General features: G+C 38.9%; 1 protein-coding gene across 1 annotated transcript; it reads right to left on the bottom strand.

The window, feature by feature from the left end:
• Window positions 1-1705: 1705 nt before the first annotated feature.
• Window positions 1706-26670, bottom strand: gask1b.L (golgi associated kinase 1B L homeolog). Its single transcript, XM_018231124.2, has 4 exons — window positions 25063-26670; window positions 12536-12750; window positions 4025-4251; window positions 1706-2938 (listed from the first exon to the last, which is right to left on the bottom strand). Exons 1-4 carry the CDS (start codon window positions 25958-25960, stop codon window positions 2731-2733), a joined length of 1548 nt encoding a protein of 515 aa, XP_018086613.1. The 5' UTR covers window positions 25961-26670; the 3' UTR covers window positions 1706-2730.
• Between the last annotated feature and the right edge of the window lie 130 nt (window positions 26671-26800).

Below are 26800 nucleotides of genomic sequence, written 5' to 3'. Positions count from 1 at the left end.
TGTGCTTTATTACTAACTATTTGGAGCCGTTATCCCACCTGCCATAAATAGAGTCTGCTATAGAAATGAATTGCATTCATATGTAAGGGACGTGGCAAAGTATGGAAGGCATTTATTAAAGATAACACTGGTTCTAAAGCAAACTGTACCATAACTGTACCATAACAAACTATGTGCATATAGGATGTGCAAAAAGCTGCAGCAATAATATTTTCCTGAGCAGGTAATTTTTAAGCCCAATGAGCTGAGCCAGCTGAGCGCTTTATCACGTTACCCAGGAAAGTCCTCATAGTCTTCCTAACACATTTCTGATCGAAGGAAAATCATTCGATCGATGGGTTACAATCCTTCTAATCGTTCAATTCGAAGGATTTAATCGTTCGTTTCGAACGTAGGAAATGCGGTAAATCCTTCGACTTCGATATTTGAAGTTGAAGGATTTTACTTCCACGGTCGAATAGAGGGTTAATTAACCCTCGATATTCGACCATTGTTAAATGTGCCCCTATATTTCCTATGGAACATATTAAAAAAAAAACTTCCAGCTGAGCAGTACATCTGCCTGACTTTATAATGGTACTCTAGCTGCTTTCAGCCGTGGTGCATGATGTGCTGCAGGTGATATGCCTAATACCCAGCACTGCAATGGTCCAGTAACTTTGAGTTACCATACATTGGTTCCAAGTTAAGGTAAACTATACCCCCAAAACAATGTAGGTCTCTATAAAAATATATTGCATAAAACAGCCCATATGTAAAACCCTGTTTCATCTAAATAAACAATTTTTATAAAACTATACTTTTCTAGCAGTATGTGCCACTGGTTAATCCTTAATAGTAATTTGGGTAAGATTCTTTAATAGGCCACTTAGTATGATATAAACTATAATCAGTTGGGGGTATAGTTTCCTTTAATGTTTATTCAAAATGAGTCACCATCAACATGCAATATTGCAATCCAGTACTAATAAATGATAAGCATAATTACAGAGGAGTCTAGATTTTGGGCATATTTACATAACCAATGTAGATCACTAAGACTCTCCCACTAACCACAAATAAGATGTAATTTGGTACAAATATAGTATGTCGTGTGGACATAATTCACATTAGTTAAAGGATACTGATACTTCAAACACATATGTCTTCCCCAAGACCCAGTTTTGTTAACATGACACTTTTTTTTTTTTAAAAGGTGATTTTTGGTGGTACCCAACTCACTTAGAAAGTTTAGGAATTCAAGTTGCTCTGCATGTGTGACTACACAAACGTAAGACAACACAATTTCCTAAGCTTAAAGGAGAACTAAACCCCCGCAATGTTAAGTCCCCACTGGCCTCCCTCCTTTGGCCCCCCCCTTGTCACCCCCCTGCACAGTCTTATCCCAGAATTCTGTCCCCTCTTAAAATAGTGACTGCACATGCAGAGTGAGCTCACATGCGCCATCTTCTGCTCTTCGGTAATCTTTGTGTCTTCTTTCTCCCTTTCGGCAATTTCCGTCTCTTTCGGCGCATGCGCAATTGTCATGAATGGGAAGATTGCTCCACCTACGCGTGCGCATTACACCACTCACTTCATGGCGATTACCGAAGATTATCATGGGGGGTTTAGTTCTCCTTTAAGCAGGTCAGGCCTAGGACTTTGGCCATCTGTACCAGCAAAAATCTATCAGGTGCCTTTCTGTATCATTATCCCTTCATAATGCATATTATGAATGATTTATTTAGATAATAAACATCAAGATTGTGCAGTTTGTTACTAACATTTTTCCTGACAATTATGAAGATGATAATTAGTATAAATATGATATAAAGGTACAAAGTTATAAAGGAAGGGATGTAAGTCATATACATTTTAAATGCTATTTTTTTGTCATCAAATACCGTTCCAGAAAAGTATTGTCTAATGTGAACTCTTAATAAATTTACCTTGAAAACATATGTGGAACATATAAGAAAAATAGATAAAGCCAATAGAAAATGGTCTGTATATATTTTGGTCCAATGCATAAAAATATGTGATATAGAAAAGCACATTACAGATAATTAAATTTTTTTTTTATGAATTGTGAATATTTGGCAGGAAACAGGATGTCCAAGAAGCTGCTCCTACATACATAAAAAGACACGGATAAAAGAAACAAGGCGTTTAACATGTATGTTGAAATAGAATTCTATCTTTGGAATACTGCTATTTTATATCTGATTAGGTACTTAGGGACCTTTTCACTACTTGGGCACATTGTTATTGCATGTAAAATATACGCAATATAAATACATATGTGTATCACATGCTCCTTGTAATGCTTAGATATGGCATGCTATGTCATACTATATGGCAAACTACTGCACATATAGGGCATGTGATCTGGGATTTTTTTTGTCTGCTATAGTGCACGTCCCTGCATTACTAAACCCATATTATCAAATGTTGCTGCATTAAAGGTTTTCAAAAATACTCTTAATATAACTTATTTTTCTAAAGAATAAAAAAATGCATCTTTCCAGCATTAATCTGATCAGATCTCATGGGGAAAATTCAAACAAATACAAACAACACATTCAAAAATAGTGCAATTTAGATACTTTGGGAGCAGCATTCCTAAACTGTCCCAATTGTAACACAATATGTTACACATCTTTGAACCATTTGTGATATGATATTTAGTGCTATTTCAGGTTCACCTAATGCAAAGCTCCTTTCGAAGACATGTTCAGTGGGCAACTTATTTTAATCATTCATTGGAATGACTCTGATTCCATGGGCATTAATATAAGTCACAAGGATTTGTGCCCTTCTTTCAATGACATCAATCAGCTTTTCAATTCCTTGACGTCCTCCTTGACTCTCCCAATAGACCTTGTCCAAGAAAAAAGACTGAAGCAGCTTTTCACGTAACCGGTGGCTTTTTAGCAGTGAAACTGCAGTTTCTGGAAATCTGAAAGATAAAGTACCAAAGTGCTTAATAATGAGTATTTTTCAGTATCACAAAGAATATATTTAAACGATAGAAAAGACAAAATACCCATTTTTGAAGATTATTTATTCCCATCTAATAAACTGTAAACCTAACTATTAGGGCTTTAATTTATACCATATAAATAAGTTACTTCTTTTAGATTGTAAGCTCTACAGAGCAGGTACGTCCTTCCTTCTGTCTCTCTTACCATATGTCCTTAGTTAAGCTCTAATACTTTGTATATATTTATTGTATTTATCATGTTACTTGTCTTCCCAGTATTTATAGTGAATAAAGTACCCCCTCTTGTAAAATATAAGGATATTATAAGTTACCGAGGAGTTTCATGACCATTTAAAAGCATGAGGCCGAAGGCCAGGTCATGGAACTCCTAGGTAACTTCTAATATCCTCATATTTTGCAACTGGGGGAACTTTATTTATTATAATACACAAATTTCAGTGAGTCATGTGACGGAAATGACATCAGAACTCACCGTTTATAACTGATGACATCAGAACTCACCATTTACAAGGATATCATTTACAGGATATTCATGGCTTTTGTGTATTATATAGTGAATAAAGTAACCCCTGTTATAAAATATAAGGATATTATTCTGCTTGGTGTTTTTATTTCGATATTATAAGTTACTGAGGAGTTTCATGACCATATAAAAGCACGAGGCTGAAGGCCGAGTGTTTTTTTACAGGTCATGGAACCCTGAGGTATCTTTTAATATCCAAATAAAAACACCAGGCAGAATAATATCCGTCATCTTTTTAACTGATGACATCAGAACTCACCGTTTATAAGGATATATCTTACAAGATATTAATGGCTTTTTGCTGTGTCATTTGGCTGGGAACGCCTCTTATTACTGTTTTTTTGGGGGTTTTTTTGTTTCTATATGCAGTATTGTAACTAGAATCAACCTCAAATTAATCCAGATAAATCAATCAATCTGGCTGCTTTGTGCTCATAATATCAGGCATGATGTATAGAAGATCATACATCGTAACTGAAATTATATGAATGAAAAATGCTTTAAAATATTCTTCTTACTCTTTTATTCCATCCAACAACTTAAAATCCAGGTTATCTTCACTTCTGTCAAAAAATCCTTTGTTATCAATGAAGACCAGGCGCCTGGGATCTTGCCTTCTTTGAATGATATGTGTCAAATCAATACTCTCTGGATTATTACATTTCAAGTATAATCCTTCCTGTGCACAGGAATCCTCTTTTCGAGGTTTGAAGCCACAGCAGTGTCTGTCAAGTCGAGTGTAAACCTGTTCAACAAATCGTAGATAACTCTGTTATTATAATTCCAACACTTTCCTGTTAAATGGCAAAGCATTAATGAAATAATGAATGTTCTTAAACATACCATTGTTTAGTATTTGGCAAAACAGGACATGGAATATTGAGAAATCATGCATAATAAAATAATTTCACAGGTACAGATATAGAATATTCTATAAAACCACAAAATTTTATTTTTACATGGTAAGTATTCCCAGTTCATGATAATTCTCAAATTACGCCATCCTAAGAAATTGGTGAGCCTACAGAATGTAATATCGTTAATTCTAGGTTCTCAATCAGAACATATACAGTGATAGAGGTGATTTAGTTTACTATATTAACCTTTTCAACGCACTCATATTATTATAAAAAAAAACGTGCGTCGGTTTGAATTGTACAACTTTTTTTTAATTGATGCTCCGAAAACTCATCGTTATCAAATTCAAATCACAACCTCGCATTTATTGAATTATCAGACTAAAACCAGCACTGATCATGATGTCAAGAAACATCTTCAGGGATATCTGCCATTGACTTCTACATAACCTCGACAGGTTTTAGCTATATTTGTGGATTCAGATTTATAGCAGCTTTGGGGAGTTTTCCCCTTTAAAAACTCGACCAGAACAATGTGAGGTTTGATAATTAGGCCCCTAAACATGCTACAAATCTGTTATTGTGAATTATCAATGGTCAATGTGTCCCCGTGCTGTAGCTGCATTCCTCATGGGTATATTCCTGCAATAGCAGCCTTCTTATGACTTATTATTTACAGTATATATATTATCTATTCCTGTTTTGTAACTAATTGACAATGTGCTGGTTCAAAAATTTATTTTTGTGATTTGTTAGTATTGGAAAAGAAACCCAATTCAACAGTCATCAATCATCTCTAATTAGAATGCACACGACAAAAGTAAGATTGAAAAAACTTTTGTGACATATGCCTTTGAATGAAAAAAGTTCATATTTGTAGTTTATATTTCCAGCCTATATGCAGAATTACAGTTTATAAATGTAATGAATTTTATTTCAAGAACACGTGCCAATTTTAGTTAGACCTCTGTTTAAAACATTAATTGCTAGTGGACATTATGACATAAGTCAAAATTGTGCAATGCCATGATCAAGACTCTCTGTAGAAATGCAGTCAATAGGACAATAACAATGAAATACTAAATATATAATATTGTAGCTCCAGTTTTGGCCTGAACTGCAATGATGAGGATGCAAAGAACACCGGGCCCTTGCTGTAACTCTGGGAGAGCAGGGTTTATTAAAAGTGATACTTTACCAAACACTAAACCACCCTAAAGCAATTAATTATATATAGAGAGAGAGAGAGAGAGAGAGAGACAAGAAATCCGCACTCATAGGTCTTTTGTGAAGAAAAAAATGGATTTATTCAAAGTTTCGGCTCTTAGACTCGAGCCGTCATCAGGATGATGGCTCGAGTCTAAGAGCCGAAACGTTGAATAAACCCATTTTTGTTCTTCACAAAAGACCTATGGGTGCGGATTTCTTTACTCTATAGATTTTGATATATGTTCCAGCACCTAGGCATTTCCAATGTTTTCTGAGTGCGCCTATCCAGTAGTTTGTTTTTATATATATATATATATATATATATAGATATATATATATATATATATATATATATATATATATGCCTTTTATGGTAAAAATCTATAACATATACAGTAAATATAATGCAAAACCAGTTCCCCTAAATAAGGACGTTAACAAAAAGAATTCCTCATCCAGACTGCCACCTTGTCAAAGCTATCTTTAGCTAGAGGATGACTAAAACCATGATGTGATTGTTAAATATAGGTTTTCAAGCCAGACAGCAAATAACACTGTTTGAACAAGGACTCTTTCAAGACGACCGGGCTGTCTGCCCAAGCCTCAAAATATTTTTCATTGACTTAAATTTGAAAGACGGGAGCTACATAAAAATAGCTTGACACGAAAGAGTGATTTAACTACCTCTTTATCTTACCTACTACAAACTAGCATTACTGCAAGACTTCAAACCACATGTGTTGTCCATCACAAGAAAACCATTTAATCTTAGTAAAGTACAGACCAAGATGGATGCTCATTATCTAGACAGCTGTAGAAAACAGTTTTATCCTTCTACACAAAAGTACATAAAAATATGGGATGTACCAAATCCACGATTTTGGGATTCAGTCGATACTTTGTGAAAGATTCGGCCAAACACTGAACTGACTCCAAACCCTAATTTACATATGCAAATTAGGACTGGAAAGGGCAAAAGAGAACCGTGTGCACACCTCGTGGTTAAAAATGTTTTTTTAATCAGTTTTGGTAAAGCCAGGCACTTGGATTCACCTGAATCAGAATTCGAATGCAAAAAGCCGAATCCTGGTGCTGATCGCTTCATTGTTCTCAATGGTCTGAACATAATTTGGGTGAGGGTACAGGTCAGCCCCTTCCTTACTGATGCTATGGGGTAGGAGGTAGTGTTGCGACTTGCATCCACTGCCAGTCCCCAACTGCCGTGTCTGAATGACATGCAAATTAGACAACAGGTAGGGGGCAGAAAGGGGACACCTATGTGCTTCATCCATTCTTCTCCTCATGAATACAGCTCTGCCAAAGTCAGGTAGTGCTGTGTTCATTGGGGCTGATGCAGGTATCAGAGTGCAGAGACCTGTGGCAATACATTTAAGCATGAAGGGCAAAGTGCACCCTGTCATCACGTTTGTAAATGTCCCCTTATAAGTATCTCATTAGTTGACCATTAAATCTGGCCAAATCAGTTCTCCTTACACAGTATAAATATTCCCTTGTGACGAATAAGCAATTGGGTACTATGGTGATCAGAGACTGCAAATGTTTCTTCATTGGCAGGCTTAAACAGAATGGTGGGGGGCTAGATGGCAAGACCTACTTGCCTAGGGGTAGTAAAATCTGTGCAAGTAGTAATATTAATTTTGTCCAAACTGTAACATTTCAAAGTATATATTAAAACAATGTGATGACTTTTGAGATTGAAAACTTAACAACGAATGCTAAATGTTATACAAAGTTTAAAATACGGGCAAGAACTTGAAGTGAACATAAGTTAGAAAAAAAAGAATCTTGCATCAGATGTTGCATGAACTGCGCTGGAAGGTTAGCAGGGTTTAGAAGTTAATCTTATATGTGATACTACAAACAGATTCAGGAATTTCTACCTGTATTTTAAATGTTCTGACGTTCACTTGACTATAATTATGTAACAAGAATAATTCATAACTTCATAAATCACAACTCTTTACATAACTATGGCTCATGCCATCCTGTGCCTGGGACAGATGCATTTGTCTTACCTCATAAATCACTATGGTTTCTGTTACAGTGATATGTTTCAACATTAAAGTAAAGTGTTAGTCTATACTGATCTGGATGTACAAACATTTACAGCTTCCGGGGAATGTCTCTGGTGGCTGAGGAATGCCGATACTGCTGACAAATGCTACATATTTACCCACACCAAGTGGTGCCTTCATGGGGCACAAATTCTTGCTGAATGTAAAGCACAGTCAATTAAAGAAATCCTCCTGGCAAAGCTAAAGCTACAGAGCTAAAACTACAAAATTAAAGCTTTTTTTATTAGCATATAGGGTAATTTATTCTTTAAATTGGACTTTGGTATTTGTGTTACTTTAAAGATGTTGTACATCAAAGGAAGCCTTTTGGAATTCCACCAAAGCATTTCTGCAATTTTGTATGCCACGGTAACATTTTTAATATTTATTTTTTTCCTTTAAGGTATTTGCTCAACAAATGAACACACGGGGCCTATTTAACTCCTGTTTTGCTCAGGGTTTGTAAGTAATCTGTAAGGGTTTGTGCTGCATTTTACCTCCCTTTAAAACTCTGATATGAATAGTATTTTATGATCTAAGCCTCGTTGTTGTAAATTATATCAATTGTTAAATGAAAACATAATACATTTCTTTACAACTATCAATGAAGCAATCAATACATTTGCAAAAGCCATAACTGTATCTGCCAATTTCCAACAGACAGGTCTAGCATTTCACCCTTTGCCTTTTCACTGTGCCATATTGTGAAATAATCTGTGCATTACACTGTGCATTATGTTTGCCTAAAACAATGTTCTTTATAAACATAGCACATTCAAATAATCCTAGGGAGGAAGGGAAAATAAATTGGTATTTCAAGCCTCAATGGGACAAAATAAACTTTCCTGCCTTTGAGGCACTGTGTCATCCTCTGTGTAGCAACACGTGGGTTTCCCATGAGTTACAGCTGAATTATGTTATTTCTACTCCTAAAATCAGCCATGTCTGATGAGGCTCTTCCACTATTGGGAGTTTGGACATGATACTAGCTTTGCTGTAGTTTGCTAAGCACATAATCTTTCCTTTTGTAAATATTTCCTTTTAAATCATTTGTGCCTGTGTGTAAAAGGCTCTAGTAATGTATGTCTTTTAGCAAATGAAGCAAAGACCTCCTTATATAATATAAAGGAGCAGTTAGAATAAAAAACTGAAACAATCTTTTGGCAGAAAGTATATGGGGGGGTTTGTTTTAACAGAATGTTGCATATAATGTAAATAGTATAGAATAGTGAAGGTGAAACAGAATGATGATGGGGTTTGTGATATGCATGTGAAATTCACTTGACATTCTTACTGAATTAAAGTGAAACAGATATATCAAAGCAAGCAATAAGCTCCTTCATTATGTTGCCTGTATTGCACATACAGTGCTGGGGGAAAGGATTTTACTTTAAGACTGTAGGTCCATGTAGTGCTTTTCAGACACCGTTTTCAGATAGTGGTTATATGGAGGGTAAAGATTATTTGTTAAATACATTCCCTACAACAGACTAAACTAATGTCATCTCTACATTACTTACTCTTCATGGAACACCTGGCAAATAACACCAAGGGAGAGCAGTGACATCTAGGAAGTGCGGAATGTAAAGTGAAAGTAATTGCCTGCCCTGCCCCTATGCCTGATGGATAAAGAGGGCCGGGCAATTTATGATCGACAGCTGAGACTTTTAATCAATTTATTTTATTTTATTTAACAGTTATGGATGATTCAATAAAAAAAAGCATTTGTATTTCATGTTTAATTTGAAAAGTAATTGCCTGCCCTGCCTCTATGCCTGATGGATAAAGAGGGGCGGGCAATTTATGATTGACAGCTGAGACTTTTAATCAATTTATTTTATTTTATTTAACAGTTATGGATGATTCAATAAAAAAAAAGCATTTGTATTTCATGTTTGAAAAGGACTTTAATTATACAGCTTTTTATGTCTGAGTGACAGGCTCCATTTAAAGAATTAGCTACATTTAGCATTTAAGGTAAACTGTAACAAATTTTAGACATTAAGGGTAAGGCCAGCCGAGGAGATTCGGGAAGATTTTGTCGCCTGGCGACTTATCGCCACGTCTTTTGCGCGACTATCTCCCCAAACTGCCTCAGCGTCTTTTCCCCATAGGCTACAGCACAAAATTGCCTGCATGCCTAATGCACATGCGGCGATGCGTTTTCAATAGTCGCCCAAAGTTGCCACACGAGTTCGGGGAGATAGTCGCGCAAAAGACGTGGCGATAAGTCGCCAGGCGACAAAATCTCCCTGAATCTCCTTGTCTGGCCTTACCCTAAATGGTTTACAATTACTGTTACTGTGTTCTCTGCTTAGCTAGAACATGTGTCACAGCAATGGGAGCAACAGGACAGAAAAGAATAGAGCCAACAATTTGGGGATAACTTACTAAAACTCAAATGTATCTCTTTTTATTCAATCAAGCTCGACAAAACTCCCATCCACGGTTTTATCTTATTTATCAATAAAGCTTGGCCACGAAAAGACTAGATAAAATCAAGAGACAACGTGAATCGTACAAAGTTTTTGGATTAGACACCCAAATCGCTCAAATTATCGCATGAAAACCCAGAATTCTTCCCTTATCGGACAAAACCAAGCGCAGATCACTATATCTTCAAATTGTAAAAGGGACATCTGCCATTGACTTCTACATGACCTCAGCAGGCTTGAGATGGCGGATTTTCAGATTCTGACTTTTAGCAGCTACAGGGTATAATAAATCTCAAAAAAATTATTTTTCTCTAAAAATTCGAGTTGTTGCCCAAAAAGCCTCGACCAGAAAAAAAAATTGAGGTTTAGTAAATGACCTCCTTCATATATTGAAAAGGCTCTATAGTTTCCTATATTCCTTGTATGTGTCTGAGAAATAAATTGACTCATTTAACCAATTACTGTATTTCTGGTATTTATTGCACTAAATTTAAGATTCTAAAATGATACTGTTGATTTTGGGGCAGTGCAGTATTTAGCATTACTACTAGGTCTCACTAGGGTCTAGGATGCCATGTACGTTTAATACTTCCCCATATGTGTGTGATTTTATATCTGGATGCTTTAGTTGCCCACTCCTGGTGAAACTGGTTGTAATTAGACTGAAGGTTCCACTAGGACATGTTGTAACATTGTGATTCAGCTTAACAAGTAGCCACATTAAGTATAAATTACACAAATTCAGGTTAACAACAAAGCTGTTATTCATAGGCAAGTCACAATACCGCTGTTGTGAAAGTGCATCTTCATCATCCTCAATGGCATCTGCTGTAGGTCATATCCACTCTATGCTCTGTACTGATTTGAGGATAACAAACAAGTCTTTTCATAGGAATGTTACTGCACATAACTGCTCTGGCTCTCTCACTACACTTCCCAAAACTTTATCATCTGCTCCTCTGAGGTCACTTTAACACTGGCAAAGCAAAAACACCCATCTTACATTTTTCCCACTTGTGTCCTTTGTTGTAGGAGCGGTGTATGAGGTAAGAAGCAAATGACTATTAAAATGTTCAGATAACGCGGCATGCCTCCAAATGATGACACACGCTAGACTATTTTGAAAAGATTACAACTATGTTTGGGGTTTTTATAATCCTACATGACTCTATATTGGATGCCAGACATAGCATGGCGACAAAAGGAGTCACTTGCCTACTGCCACATTCTATTTTTATTTCATGACTTTGATCTTCTCAACTAGTTTTTCTGACTTTAATTTTAACTGAGCACTGTAAAACATTTCAGACTACAGGTATTTTGCCTATGGACAGGGCATTGAAGTGAATGAAGTGATTGAAGTGAATGACATGGTGATCAGCCAATCGCTGATCGCCGCATTATCAGTCCCACCCCTTACATCATCCACCCCAGCCCCTTAAGCCACCACCCTGCCCCCTGCCCATTTTCCCCAAAGTAAAAAGGTGGCAACCCTATCAGAGGTAGACTAGTGTGTGTGTCAGCAACAAACAACTTCTTGCTCATATCCTGTATTATACTGTTTACTTTTGTCAGTAGGTGTAAGTGTTCATGTTGTTATATGTTCATAAAGTATAAACATCTGAATTCTGGGAAGGGTCTCCATGACTCTTGTGCATGTTGTTAGGAGAATAAAGTCTCAGCCGTACATGGCACGACACCTAGGTTTTACCACCAGCGAATTTAATTGTTACCACTGGAGAAGCATTTGTGGGAGATTTATCGCCCCTTTTGTCATGTACTTTATCACAGGCAACAAATCTCCCTGTCAGCCATGGCTCTAAGCTTTCTCCTGGCTTTACTAAAGTAAAGCAATTATTACAAAATCCCAGCATCAATTTAGAACAGTTTAGGGAGTCTGCAACCAGGTTTACAGAGCTGCTACTTGGAAAAGTTAGGGGGTGGAAAAATAAAAATTATTTGTGGTGTATTATTGGGAATAATATGTTTTGTGAAGGTGAACTTAACCTTTTCATTTATTAAAAATATTTTTTCCACATTCACTTTCTCACAAGCACGTAAAGGGCAAGGGAAGTTGAATTTCTAAAAATTTGTTATGTGAGCAGTCCATATTTGATCCCTGCTAAAGTCCTGATGTGCTTGTATCTGATATTGAACCTATCTCTGCAGGCCTGGTACATTGTCCCAGACAGATTTCATGGACATAAGGGCTTTTAATGGGGACATGTATTGTCCAGGACTCAGGCCTTTGCTGTCCACAAAGATGGCAATGCAGTCAAGTGATGATGCATCAGCAAATTATAAGCTACAGGGAGTAAAGCAATGAAAAACAAGTTAGGGACTGGAGTCATGGGGGTGGCCTACTAACCAATAAGCTTTCAAAATGTCACTCCCCTTGTCCTTTATGCTTTTGTCTCTAATACAGTATGTACCTTTACTTAAATTGTTCTTACTTGTAGAAGAAAATCAAAAAGTGCCATCTTGCACCATTCCTGGTGATGGATTTCTGTACAGCCCAGGTCAGCTTTTGGTGCTTTGCCATTCAGCCAGCATTTAGGCTTCAGCATCTCTTGATATGTGCCCCATTTTAGCTTGACAGAAGACTGGGTTTGGTTATCTGTCGGCATCAGTGATGGATCCCATAAAATAACAGGACAAGGCTGCCCATCTGCAAAAACATAAAAGCAAGAATTAAGCCTAAAGTATCTATAATGTATAACTATTCCTACAACAGAACATTGCATGTACTACACAATAATACACAATTCAGCAGTATGTAATGCTCACTGTGCACTTCTTGTGCTATATACCTACAAGATTTGTACATGTATTGTAATGGGCTCCCTAAAGTCTAAAGGTGCCTCACTACTGAACGGGTGTCCAGGTAGATGTCCATGGGCTGTCACTTACATGGCATTCACAATACACAGAACATAAACCAGTAACAATACAGTAACAAATTCAATTTAGTTTAGTTGCAGAATTATATTAAATAAGATGTATTGAAATATATGTATACCTTCCTAACCCCAAAACTAATATGAAAACAATTACCTTCCTTCTTGCTAAGATCAAGCCTTTATTAACAATGGTATAACATTTGAAGTTATGAAACAATCATATCATAAAGAAACAGGCACGTTTGTAAACAGAGTCATTTTCCTGAGGAAGCTACTCTTGGATAATGTGAAACAAAACATTCCACACTTGCCTGCTACACAACCAAAGCACTGTTTAATTATTTATCAGATTTACTGTATTTGCCAGCTTTTTCTTTTCCTGTACTTTTTTTTTCAAACATTAGTTCTACAGAACTGGAACAATCCCTTTTCTCATGAAAGAATATATGTGGGTGCCTGGAGAGCTTTTTTTCCACAGGTTAGAGAGGAAAATGGGGTTTATAGTGAGAAATCACACAGCTGTTGGTAGGAACACAATTCTAAAAGTGTTGCTTACCAAATTGGAAAAGTGTCATAAGTACAACAGGATTTTTCTTATGGATTTGTTGTAATGCCACCAAATTTTCAAGTGTCATAAATATGTGTTATTATTGCACCTAATTCACAACAGTGTACTGTGTGTAATGAAAGTATTTTCCCCATTATTTTCAATGTGGTGGCAATTTTGGCAGGAAAAATGTTTTAGCTATTCCACATATTTAACCATGCCCCCTTCCTCTTATAATGACATTTTTTCTAAACGAAAAAAAGGTGGGAAAATGTTGGAAACCGTGTGTAAGACTTTTTACATTTATTTTAGTCAACACTTTTGTGAGTTCCCCCAATGAGGTTTAATGTTCTAGGACATAATGTACAGGATATTCATGACTCTTGTGTGTTATATTGTTATAAACGGTGCTTATCGATGTCATCAGTTATAAATCAGAGTTTAGTGATGTCATTTCTGTCACCTGACTCATTGAAACTTGTGCATTATAATAACTAAAGTACCCCTGTTTAAAAATTTGAGGCTATTAATAGTCACTTTAGAGTTCCATAACCTGTATAAAAACACTCGCCCTTTTGCCTCATGTTTTAATGTGGTCATGGAACTCCTCGGTAACATAATAATCCTTATATTTTACAAGAGGTGGTACTTTATTCACTATATAATGTACAAAATAACCTGTAAAATATATACTTAAAGGGATTCTGTCATGGAAAACATTTTTTTTTCCAAAATGCACAAAATGCATCAGTTAATAGTGCTGCTTCAGCAGACTTCTGCACTGAAATACATTTTTCAAAGGATCAAAAAAAATTTTTATATTTAAATTTGAAATCTGACATGGGGCTAGACATTATGACGGTTTCCCAGGTGCCCACAGTCATGTGACTCTGATAAATTTAAGTTGCTCTTTACTGCTGCACTGCAAGTTGTAGTGTTATTTGCCCCCCCCCCCCCCAGACCCCCATAAAAAATCTCTGCCTCTCCTCTTGAGCTGCTTTGTGGGAATCAGGAGCAAACTTGGAGCTGCTGCCCCCCCCCTCTCCCGCTCCACGCTTTAAACTTCATCTCTTAAAGTTACAGGAGCCGGCAGGAGCAACCCTGGTTGTTTGTAAACTATAAAAGCTAGTTTCTGTTGCTTTTGTTTAATAAACTAGAAAACAGGCAAACATATCACCAGAAGCACTATTCATTTTGTTGAATACATGGTATTAGTCTTCAGTAAAACTGAAGAGGTAAAAAACCTCAACTTTAAATGTTTTTAGATTTAACTCTTTTTTTGCTCTAAGGAGCCTTTTAAAGGCACCTCACAACAAAAAAAGGAAAGTAAGATAACTAGGCATTCCTAGTGTCTGAATGAATTACTGTATCGGCAAGGAACACTGTATTGATACAGGCCATGTACATTCCACATTCCTCTGATATCAGCAGTTTCTAGTGCTCCTCAATATACTTAGCAGCAGTTACGGTTCCACCTGACAATCAGCAAAGAAACAAAAGCATTGCCAAGGGATATTTTTCAGAAATATGGGAAAGGCATGATAAACTGCTTTTAGATCATTTTAATGTAGAGTCACAAACAGGGATAAATGAATTACTCTGCATTAATAGAAGAATTCCGTATCTCTTTCTGAATTGCTTAATTATTTTATGTATGATGAAGGATGATGTTCAGTACCTCAAGTTAGCTATCCAGAAGGGAAGGGTGTGGGGGGAGGAGGAAATAGAAGCAGTTGGGAGTGAGATTTAAAGTGAGGAAGACAACTTCAAATGAAAACAATCCCAGAAAAAATATTTTTTTAATCACGTTTAAACAAAGAGTTTAAACAAAGAGAATTTAAAGGCATATAACAACAATAAATACATAACATAAGCCTTGTTTGCCTTTTTTTAAAAAAAAAAAAAAAAAATATGCATTTATAGATGGTATTGTATTTATACTTATAAATATCCTTACTTTCATGCTGTATGGCAGGGGTGCCCAGACTTTGGCCCCCATCAGGAGATCTACCTTGATAGCGTGCAGCGAAATGTTTTGACCATGCCCATTTCGACCACACCTCCTAATTACCATTTATTTTACAAAATTTGGCAGGTTATGAAAGTTTGAACACACTCCCTTCCCCGTGCTTGCTGCTCTCAGCTCTCCCTGCTGTCAGCCCTCCCTTGCCCTCCCTAACACGTCCTTCCCCTCCATGCCTGCAGCTCTCCCTCCTCTGTCCTTTCACTCCGTGCCTGCAGCTCTTTCTCCTCTGTCTTTTGCCTCTGGGCCTGCAGCCCTCCCTTCGTGCTGTTCTTGTCTCCCCGCCCTGATGTGGTGCTCGTCTCCCTGCCTTCCTTCGCTTCCCTTCGTGCTGTTTGTCTCCCTCCCCTCCCTTCCCTTTGTGCCACTCGTCTCCCTCCCCTCCCTTCCCTTTGTGCTGCTCGTCTCCCTCCCTTCCCTTTGTGCCGCTCGTCTCCCTTCCCTTTGTACAGCTCGTCTCCCTTCCCTTTGTGCTGCTCGTCTCCCCTCTCTTTCCTTTGTGCCGCTTGTCTTCCCTCTCTTCCCTTTGTGCCAGTCTTCTCCCTTCCCTTCTCTTTGTGTCGCTCTTCTCCCTTCCCTTCCCTTTGTGCTGCTCGTCTCCCCCTCTCTTCCCTTCGTGCCGCTCGTGCCCCTCCCTCCATGCTGTGTTGCTCATCTCCTTCATTCCTCTTCTCTTCAAGTCAGTGACGCCGGGCCCCAGATTGCGGCCTACTAGGAACATTAACGTGATCTACTGGTAGACCGCGATCGACGTCCTGGGCACCCCTGCTGTATGGCTTCACAAATCATAAATATGTATTATCATACCTCGCAACATTTCAAAAACGGAAAGAAGGACAAGAAGATCTGCTGCTAGCAGCATGGCAAAAATATTTTGAGCACGCCCATTGTATGGCCATGCCTCCTAAATACCATGTCCATTTTACAACATTTGGCAGGTTATGTAAAGTTTGAACACATTTCTGGGAGTTTTAGGGCCATGTTAATGTATTATAACAGATTTACTAATAAAGGTGAATTGCCCTTTAAGCTGTGAGTCTCAGTTCTCCCAGGAGACTTGGTGATATAAGCAAATATATAGTAGTAACTATAAGATAATTATATAGTTACAATTGTATCTTTGCTTATATTAAATTACTACAAATGTATCAAAGTGCAGGCACTGAGTGTTCTGGGCTCTCTGCCAAAAGCCTCTTATTTAATTAAAAACTTATAAACTTTGTATCTTTTTCAGGCTATTCAGTGCAGGAGATCAAAGAGAAAGTTGGTACATTTCGCCAATAATCCAAGACTGCAGGCTGAGCCGTCAAAATTGGGACTGCCCATGTAAAACAGGACAGTTGGGAGGTATGTATTATATAAAACTTTCAACGAAATCAACAGGGTTATAGATGGATAATTTATTTTAAAGGGGTGGTTCACCTTTGATATAAAAATTAAGCTATCACAATGTATAGTGCAATAAATGTGTCCTCAGCTCACTTTTGACCTGTTTTTTTTTTTTAAAAAGCCATTAAAACAATAAAGTATTACAGTGAATAACGCTATTTCAGCTGCTGTCCTTCCCCATAGCAAAATGAGTAGGCGTGGTTAGAAACTGCTTTCCTGCAGCGTCACAACGTCCCTCTCTGAATAATTTGTTCTTACTGCTCACCTATTGATATCTAGTCTTTTTTATTAGCAGCGTTCACCCCTCAAGGCCATGAACTATCTGCAAGGAGTTTATATGTTCTCCCTAATCTTTTGTGGGTTTCCTCTGGGAACTGTCTCCAATTTCCTCCCTCAGGCAGACTCCTGATAAAATAAGCCTTAATAGTCATTTTATTGTTGTAATTGTGCAAACGAACAATGATTGTGCCATATATTACAAGTAGGAATTTTATCACTTGTGACTTAATGAAGGCAACAATATTGATTTTAACAAAACAAAAAACAAATTTGTATATGTTATGTTAAAGGATATTATACAGCTAATCAGAGCCTGCGAATAGGACTTGCCTTGTCAGATCTATGAACGTTAAATGCTAGCTTTCCTCTTAATTATGAATAACACATAAACAAAAAATAATTAATATAGGGTAGGACATGACTGGGATAATTGCTAAAGAACAAAAATATTTAATTTTGTAATTCCAAGCAGTGCGGTGAAGTCATTATTTTAGGATGAAATGACCACACCTATTCCCCTCAAACCACGTAAAGTACAAACATGACAGCTAGCTGAGGAATATGCCAGTTTGCAAACCATAACCTTTCAAAGCACTATAGCTGCCAAAGAGCATTGCTAGCAATAAGTAAGAAGCCCAGCTCCACATAACATATACAGGTATGGGACCTATTATCCAGAATGCTCGGGACCTGGAGTTTTCCGGATAATGGGTCTTTCTGTAATTTCATACCTTTAGACTACTAGAAAATCATGTAAACATTAAATAAACCCAATAGGCTGATTTTACTTCCAATGAGAATTAATGATATCTTACTTTGGATCCACTACAAGGTACAGTTTTATTATTACAGAGAAAAAGGAAATGATTATAATTATAATGGAGTCTATGGGAGAGGCCATTCCGTAATTCAGAACTACTGGCCCTTTAATGTATACATGATTTTCTAATAGATTTAAGATATGAAGATCCAAATTGCAGAAATATCCATTATTCAGAAAACCTCATTTATATTTCCTAAGGAGAATGCAGGAAAATATGTGTATGTAGGCTGCTATGTAGTCAAGTTTACTTTGGCATGGCGTTGACCTGTCTGTAATTGTTCTGTTAATTGGTCACTTATTTCAGTTTTTAGTGTATTTTATTTAAGCTCCATTGAGCTTACCTCATGCATTGCTGTTTGTTTAGTTATGACTCATAATCCAAAAAACAATAATACCTAATTCACAGTATATAAGTCAACAAACAAAACTAAGTGTAAAGTATGACACAGGTGCACCAGACCCGAGTCCACAGCAAGGGGAGCAGAAGCCAAACAAACCAGAAAAAGAAGGGTTAGGCACTCAAAAAGCCACAAATGTCACAACAATGTAGTGTAAAAAAAAAAAAAAAACTTTTTTAACACATCATCTTAATCACCTTACATGGAGCACTTCCTCATACATAGGCTTGACTGAGCTTTTTGAGTGCCTAACTTCCCTTTTTCTCTGGTTAGTTATGATTCATCTGAGCATTCTGGATAACAGGTCCCATACCTTTAATAGTTTGAAGAAATGTCATAGCAGGAGAATTTAGGTCTGATTGTCTAGAAAGCGCCAAAGTATGGGCAAAATTCAATTTGATGAGAAAAGCTTGTCTCCTAATTCAATTACAGATGTTCCCAAAGAGCCAGATGCAATTCATTGAGAAAAAATTATCTCCCTGTTTCTCACAACTCTGTTGACGTCTAGGGGAAAAAACTGGAACTGAATTAGGAGAAAGGTTTTTTTCCACCTCAAACTGAATCTCGCGCATATGTTTTCACATGATTAACCATAAAATAATTTTTTTTTCACTAATTTGCCTCTGGCCCTACATGTGCTGTTTCACAAAGACTTTATTAATCTATTTCACATATACTCTTGGATTAAAGCTTCTCACTTGTGCAAACAGGCTGGCAAGGGAAAGCTAGGGACGGAATAAAATTATTGATGTGAGAAGTTGAGAGACTTGACTTTGGGCTCTTACAGACGAGCGTTTGAAGCTGCGCTCCCCAGCGTTCCGGTTTTATGCGTTCAGCCGCAGGGGAGCGCAGGAGTAGACACATTCAGTTTTTTTCAAAGGGGCTGTACTCAAACAGGCTCATGCAGGCGCAGATCGCAGGAAAAATGCAGCATGTTGTGTCTCAATCTGCGTTCGGCGCCTACATGCGCCTGTGTGAGTACAGCCCCATTGAAAAAAACTGAATGCGTTTACTCCTGCGCTCCCCTGCGGCTGAACGCATAAAAACGGAACGCAGGGGAGCACAGCTTCAAACGCTCATCTGTAAGATCCCTAAAGCACACACTTGATCGGGGGAAATGTAGAGCAAAGGTAAGCGCTACATACACTAACAGAGTAGCTACACCACTAGATATTACCTTTGTCCTACTTTTTCCTTTGCTCTGCAAATGTCTAATCCACCCAACGACTCTTAACTTGTAAAGGCACATGTGAAAAGAAAAGGGCATATGAAAGTATGTATTTTCTCTTTGTCTTTGTTTACAATATTTCTGGTCTTTTCTGCTTTGACAAATATGCTTCTGCATATTTTTCATAGACAGATGATCTATAGCAGAACAGCTCCTACATATCTGTACTGGCCCTTTTAGGTTGACAGAATGATCTTTACATTTATTTACAGGGAAATATTCCATACCTCTGTACTTTTATCTTCACTAATCATGTATACATGAGTATACAGGAGATTGCGGGGATAAAAACCAGCACACACCTATACTGCACCAATCTGAATAGCTTTATTCATAGCGTGTGTTCTCCAGGAGTGCTTTATATTATTGTAAAATAATTACTAATTGGTTACTTTATTAAGGTAATTAAGGTAAGTAAGGTATGGTAATTTTATTAATGATTTTAGTAGCACTTTCTTCAGTTTATAGCACCCTGCATATTTTTATTGCTTTTATTAGAACAATAGACAGAGCCCATTTTCGGTTTATCCAGTACTACTGGGCTTCTGCTGAACATGGGTGTAGATTTACAAGGTGAAAATTCTATCACCTCACTACTTGGATGGCAGAATTCAAGTTTATTAGAAAGAGCTACCGCAACTCATAAACGCACCAGCCAATTTACCCTCTAGCCTAAAGGCAATTTTTAATTTTCTGTCTGTTACTTATTCTTCACATATCCAGCATCATAGTAATTTACTATAGTCATGGGCCAGAAGTCACAGCATATTAGTAATGTAATCATGAAAATAAGCTTTTTTCACTAGCCTAACAAGAAATATTCATGTTCATTTTATGGGGGAAAAAACAACATGGTTTCTCAAATATTCTGCAAGACTGGAGCAACACATCTCTGTGCTAATTCTGCAGCCCACACGTTCATTTAGAAATGCAAGTGAAGTGACAAAAGGTTTATTATGTTAAAGAGAACAAGCAGCTACTTAAAAGCTGAACCAGACTAGTTCACAACCGTAATTACGCACCCCTGGGAAAACTAAATGGAAAGTATGGTCTAATGCAGCTTACAAACTCCATAGCAGCACTTATTAAAAATGCCATGAATATGAAAGGAATAAGAAAGAAGGTATTCAGTCTCTCTCTGTCACATTGCTATTGGAATGAATATGGGTGCATTGTGAGAGCAGCACCCTTAGCAATTCTGAGCAGCTGCAGAGAGTGATCCAACACCTACATGCTCATGGTGCTTCTCTGACAGTGTCTCCATATCACTGCCTATAAGCTGCTATCAGCACTAACATGGCCACACCATCAGATCAACATTGAATTCCATTACCGAAAAGAGCCATATGCATGCAGTGGTGTAACTAGCCATGGTCAGGCTAGGCACAATGATTCACCCGAATCCTGCTGAAAAAGGCTGAATCCCGAACCAAATATTGGATTTGGTGCATCCCTATTCTAAATAGGCCACTTAATATGATATACAGAAGTTAGAGCGCTCACCTGTTACTCCATAGACCTTTTCAGGTGTCTGGTGCTAAGCATATAAGGCCCCCTGCTAAGAGCAATGACAGTTACAATAAAGTCCAAAGTTGCTGTAGCACACAAATCCGTTTTTAGTGATGCAAAAAGTGATTATTATTGGCTCATTGCAGACTTCAAAACATGGACATGGCCATGTTTTGAAGTCTGCAATGAGCCAATAAAAATCACTTTTTGCATCACCAAAAACAAATTTGTGTGCTTCAGCAACTTTGGACTTTACGATATAAACAACCTGCTGGCTAAGTATTCATTCTGAAGTTATAGTTTTCCTTTAAGAGCACATAGAAGACCACTTCCTATTAATGCTATTGGTTTTGGAAGGAGAAGTTGGACAGGCAGGCATCCACATGCTTTGGATTTGCACCTTATTTAGGCCTGATTAAGACTTTAGATGAACACAACAATCTTTTGTTTTACTTCTGTAGCTCAGGAAGCTCTGTAAGCTTTTTTACTGACAGGGTTAGCAAACACTGAAATCAATGACAAATAAATACTGTACATACAATTACAAAGGTTAAGTGGCACATGTTGTGAGATACTGGAGGAAGGAGGTCCCTGTCCCATAGAGCAAACACATTTATTCATTCAAAAAAACTTGACTAATTACAATCATTTTCAGTGATCAATGTTTTTTCCCACAATCATTTTTTTCCCTGTAATTTGTGTGAATCATGTTGCTCCCTCATGTACAGTCAATCACATAAAGCACATACTAACAATATACAAGGTGCTAAAGGCCACAATGCACAGGATTCTTCTGCCCCGAATTTGTTTTCTTTTACTGCAATAAATGCTCCTACAGTATAAACTTAATGATGAAACAGCACAAATGAAAGCATGCACCTCCTCACTAATTTTTTCATCAATAAATCAGCGTACCACCAAGTGTCCCATGGGTTGTTGTGCTTAAGCTGGCCATAGATGCTGAGATTATTAAAAGATCAGATCCTGATCGTGAGACCACGATCTTCTCAGAACGATTGTACGATCGTACGAATTTACCATCAACTAAAAAGACCAATTTGCCAGGAAAACAAAGGGGAGCCGCCTGCTTGTCCCTGCAAACATAGATAGATTGCACTGGGACCGACAAAGATTTTTTGACCTGACCGATCAATTTCCTGACAGATGTCGGCCAAAAAATCGTAAGATGTACGATCGTTCGAATCCCACTAACCGCACGATAATTTCGAAGGATTGGTCGGGCTTCCCTAAAATCGGTCGTTCGGCAAGAAGAATCGTCGCGTCTATGGGAAACTTTTTTTGGTTCACTGCATCAGAGAGCAATTGTGACCTTTCCATCGCACCACCCAGTACGTTTAACTTTCATTTAAAACCAAATTTAACACTCCACCTTTATATAACATGCTGAGCACAGAGTTGTTAATTGGTTTGTGCAGCTGAGCAAATCCAGAGAGAGGCAATTCTCCTGCACAGATGAGCACTTGCCATTTATGAGTAGTTCTGAGCTTTGAGGCACACACAGTTCTGTGCTATGAGCACGCATACATTCTGCTGGCCTGTAACTATTGGGGTGCTGCACCTTCCTGCCTCCAGATTAGGGTGCTCCATTTATAAGGGCAAAGTGTACTAAGGTGAAGTCTGTTTATTTATAAGACTTTAGAGCAGGGGTCCCCAACCTTTTTACTTGTGTGCCACATTTAAGTGTATAAAGAGTTGGAGAGCAACAAAAGCATGATAAAGTCCATGGGGATGTCAAATAAGGGCTGTGATTGGCTGTTTGGTAGCCCCAATATGAACTGGCAGCCTACAGGAGAGCCTGTTTGGCAGTACACAATACACATGGTTTTCATACAACCAAAACTTGCCTCCAAGCCAGGAATTCAAAAATAAGCTCCTGCTTTGAGGCCACTGGGAGCAACATCCAAAGGGTTGGAGAGCAACATGTTGCTAGCGAGCTACTGGTTGGGGATCACTGCTTTAGAGCCTATTTACTAATGTAAGGTGCAGTGAAAAGAATAAAATTAAACACTTGAGCATGGTGGGTAAAGGTGCATTTCCTTGCCGGTGTTAGAACAGAACTAGCCCACTGCTGTGGGTCCTCTCCTATTCATAGTCCAGTCTTTTATTCATATCAATGCATGATTGCTAGGTTATTTAGGCCCTAACAACCAGATTTCTGAAACTGCAAACTGGAGAGCAGCTGAGTAAAAAGCTAAATAACTCGAAAACCACAAATAATAAAAAAATGAAAACCAATCGCAAATTGTCTCAGAATATCACTCTCTAGATCATACTAAATGTTAACTCAACGGTGAACAACTCCTTTAAGATGCTACTACCCTGTACTATTGTTTCTGCAGGCTCCAAGCAGCTATTTCAGTGGTCTGCTCATTAACTAGAGAGTGGCAAAGTGTGTCCACAATGTCCCTTGCAAAACACCACCCCAGACTTGAACAGAAAGAGAACAGGGATGCATGTTTGAGGCATTAGATGAGACATTGGCAGCATATCAATGTCAATCTAATTCATGTATTTATTAAAAGAGAATAACTTGAAATATAAAGAACAAAGAGAAGTTAACACATGTGGTGGCAATATATTAAGCATTCCACAGTATATTAAATCGCTAACTTTTCCCTCTGGACCAGTTCTCCATGTCTGTAAAAAAAATGCACCAGTCCAGGATCAGTAAAGTATACAAATCTATATATAATAATCATATTAGGGATGCACCGAATCCAGGATGGCTCTAAATAGTTTTATTTAGTCTATTTGCACAAGCAGGAATGCAACACTTCCAGCATGCACTGGGCTTGGTGCTAGCAAATATGTGGCTAACTTCAGAGCCGGATTTACATAGTGAGCGCCCCTAGGCCCACTGCCGTTCGTTGCCCCTGTCCCTTCCCCTTTATTCATGCAAATTTTCATCATCTGCATGGAGCAATGGGGATTGGTGCACAGGAAATGTTAAAAATAATTGTATCTCCAGTGCATCCCCAGTGTTTTTGAACCAATGTGGGTGTGGTTGGGCAGCATGCCGCCCCACGAAAATCCTGCCGCCCTAGGCCTGGGCCTAGGTGGCCTTACCACAAATCCAGGCCTGGCTAAGTTTCATGGCATGCCCTAGGTTCCAGTAAGCCCATTTGTGTAAGTGCACCTATTATTGTCCTTCTGATGTTATGGGAACTGTATGGATCTGTTCTACGGAAACCCGTTATCCAAAAAGTTCTGAATTGCCGAAAGGCCGTCTCCCATAGACTTCATTTTATCCAAATAATCCAAATTTTTAAAAATGATTTCCTTTTTCTCTGTAATTATAAAACAGTACCTTGTACTTGATCCCAACTAAGATATAATTAATCCTTATTGGAAGCAAAACCAGCCTATTTGGGTTTATATGAATTTCTAGTAGATTTACAGTATGAAGATCCAAGTTACGAAGAAATCTGTTATAGGGAAAACCCCAGGTCCCGAGGATTCTGGATAACAGGTCCCATACTTCTACTGTAATTGATAACTATTGCCTCCATTTAACCTTTTTTCACCCAAATCAAATGCTCCCTCCTCTAGCACCCAGCAGTTCCTTAGGCCTGTAAAGATAACTGACAGTGTTAGCACTGAGACCCCAGGGAGTGCAGTTTATATTGGGTCCAGATCAAACCAGAAAAGCTAGGGATCCCCCTGTACCAGCTGCTGAAAGGTGTAGTCCAACAAAGTTGCAGGTTGCATGAATCAGAACATAATAAAAGTGCAATAAAACGCTGTACAGACTCACCAGAGTGAAGAGGAAAGCCATGTGAAGCAAAGTTGTGTTATTCAGAGATGGCAGAGACTGTACTGAGAAACCTGATGCCATGATCCCAAAGAACAATAGATCCTCTTACCCTGAACGAACTCCAAGCTTCTGCTGACAGATGGCAGAGTCCGGTTGAGTCCCAGGACCCGGTCCAAGTGGAAGGCAAACACTTCGCTCATGTCCAGAGGTCGCTTAATGACGCCGCACTGGCCCTGGCACATGCCAACTGGGGACACTGGCATTTTCTTGAGGTGGGTTTGGTCGCTTTCAAAAAGGAGCAGCTTGGTTGGGCCGGAAAGCACCTGCTTGATGTGACCGATACTGGAGTCTGCGAGGAATCGCATTGCCCCGATATCCTCCTTAGTGAACCAGGGGGGCGCACTGTCACTGTATATCCTAATATTACTCTGAGAGCTCCCTCTGCCTCCCCTGAGCCCACCTATGCCCTGGATCCAACTCTGAGCCTGGCTTTTATGTTGGGAATTAGGAATTTTACTCCCCTGCGCCCATAACTTGTCTTTTTTACTTTCTGTGTCGTGTAGGACACCTGGCCGACGGGCACCATATTTTCTCCTCTTCTTGGGTCTTACTGTGCCCCTGATATTAGCCGGCTTGCTGCGCTTGGTTTTCAGGGTGATGTAGACTACGTTGGGCTGCAGAGTTATTAGAGCGCTGTTTGTGGCGCCCCCTAGTGGCTGCGCGTTCTCCATGTAGAAAGTGTTCCGTTCCAGTGCGCTCCCTGGCAGTCTGAGAGCAGCATCTGTCACAACTTTCTGCTCAACTTTACTTACAGCTTTACCGTGGGACGAGCCGCCGAACACCTGACTGGCTATGAGAATTCCATAGACGGCTGTGGCGGTGCAAATCAGCAAAAGTGCCCTCCTGAGGTTTGGCCGCCTCCTGCCCCAAGTCCTGACAAATGAGCTGCACACGAGCCTTTTCAATGAGCTGCTGCTGCTGCCTCTCCCTGTTCTGGCCGGGCTCATTGCTCCTCAGGATCTACATAGTGACAGCACTTGCTGGACTTGTTCAGGCTCCTGTCCGGACCTCACATGCTTTATAGTCAGCACTAGCAGTGCAGAGAGCCAGTCCTGAGATGGGGGAGAGGAGAGTGCTGGGGAAGAGTAAAGTGCTGGAGGAGAGGAGAGTGCTGGGGAAGAGGAGAGTGCTGGAGGAGAGGAGAATGCTTGGAAGAGGAGAGTGCTGGAGGAGAGGAGAATGCTTGGAAGAGGAGAGTGTTGGCAGAGAGGAGAGTGCTAGGGAAGAGGAGAGTGCTGGGAGAGAGGAGAGTGCTGGGGAAGAGGAGAGTGCTGGAGGAGAGGAGAATGCTTGGAAGAGGAGAGTGCTGGAGGAGAGGAGAATGCTTGGAAGAGGAGAGTGCTGGGAGAGAGGAGAGCGCTGGGTCCTGGAGTGAAGCGCATCGACCAGCCCACCCCTCTCTGCCTTTTATCAGCTCCAGTTGGGGAAGTGACTCCTTGCTAAGGGTGAATGGACACAACTGTGTAAACACAGCGAGGCGGAGAGCACCAGCCCAAATGTCACACAGGCTGTCTGCCCTCGAACAAGTCCAGCCAGCAGCAGCCCCCTGCTGTTCTGCAACTACAACTCACTGCATTGGCTCACGCAGCCTGTCAAGTTTGGATGACTGGGGTTGAAGTTCACCCGTTGAAAGAGGGCTGTAGATTTATGCTGTAAAAATAGTTGTTTATAAATAGAGTGGAAAAATGTTTTGAATGTATTTCCCTAAAGAACATTAGCTAAATAGGGTTTCTGTTTATCAGCACAGGATTAGGCTTTATTGTGCCCAGTGGAATACTTTGCAACTG

This window comes from Xenopus laevis, chromosome 1L (genome assembly GCF_017654675.1).
Source record: "Xenopus laevis strain J_2021 chromosome 1L, Xenopus_laevis_v10.1, whole genome shotgun sequence".
Taxonomy (NCBI): domain Eukaryota; kingdom Metazoa; phylum Chordata; class Amphibia; order Anura; family Pipidae; genus Xenopus; species Xenopus laevis.
Note: the sequence above shows the minus strand (reverse complement) of the source record. Positions and strands in the feature narration are given on the sequence as shown.

Excerpts from the sequence above, each read along its gene's own strand:
- gask1b.L (XM_018231124.2), bottom strand. The coding sequence starts at position 25,960 with ATGAGCCCGGCCAGAACAGGGAGAGGCAGCAGCAGCAGCTCATTGAAA. Across the intron at positions 4,252-12,535 it reads TTTTTGATTTTCTTCTACAA|GTTTACACTCGACTTGACAG; the intron begins GTAAGAACAATT and ends TTTGTTGAACAG. Across the intron at positions 2,939-4,024 it reads TTGTTGGATGGAATAAAAGA|ATTTCCAGAAACTGCAGTTT; the intron begins GTAAGAAGAATA and ends TTTATCTTTCAG.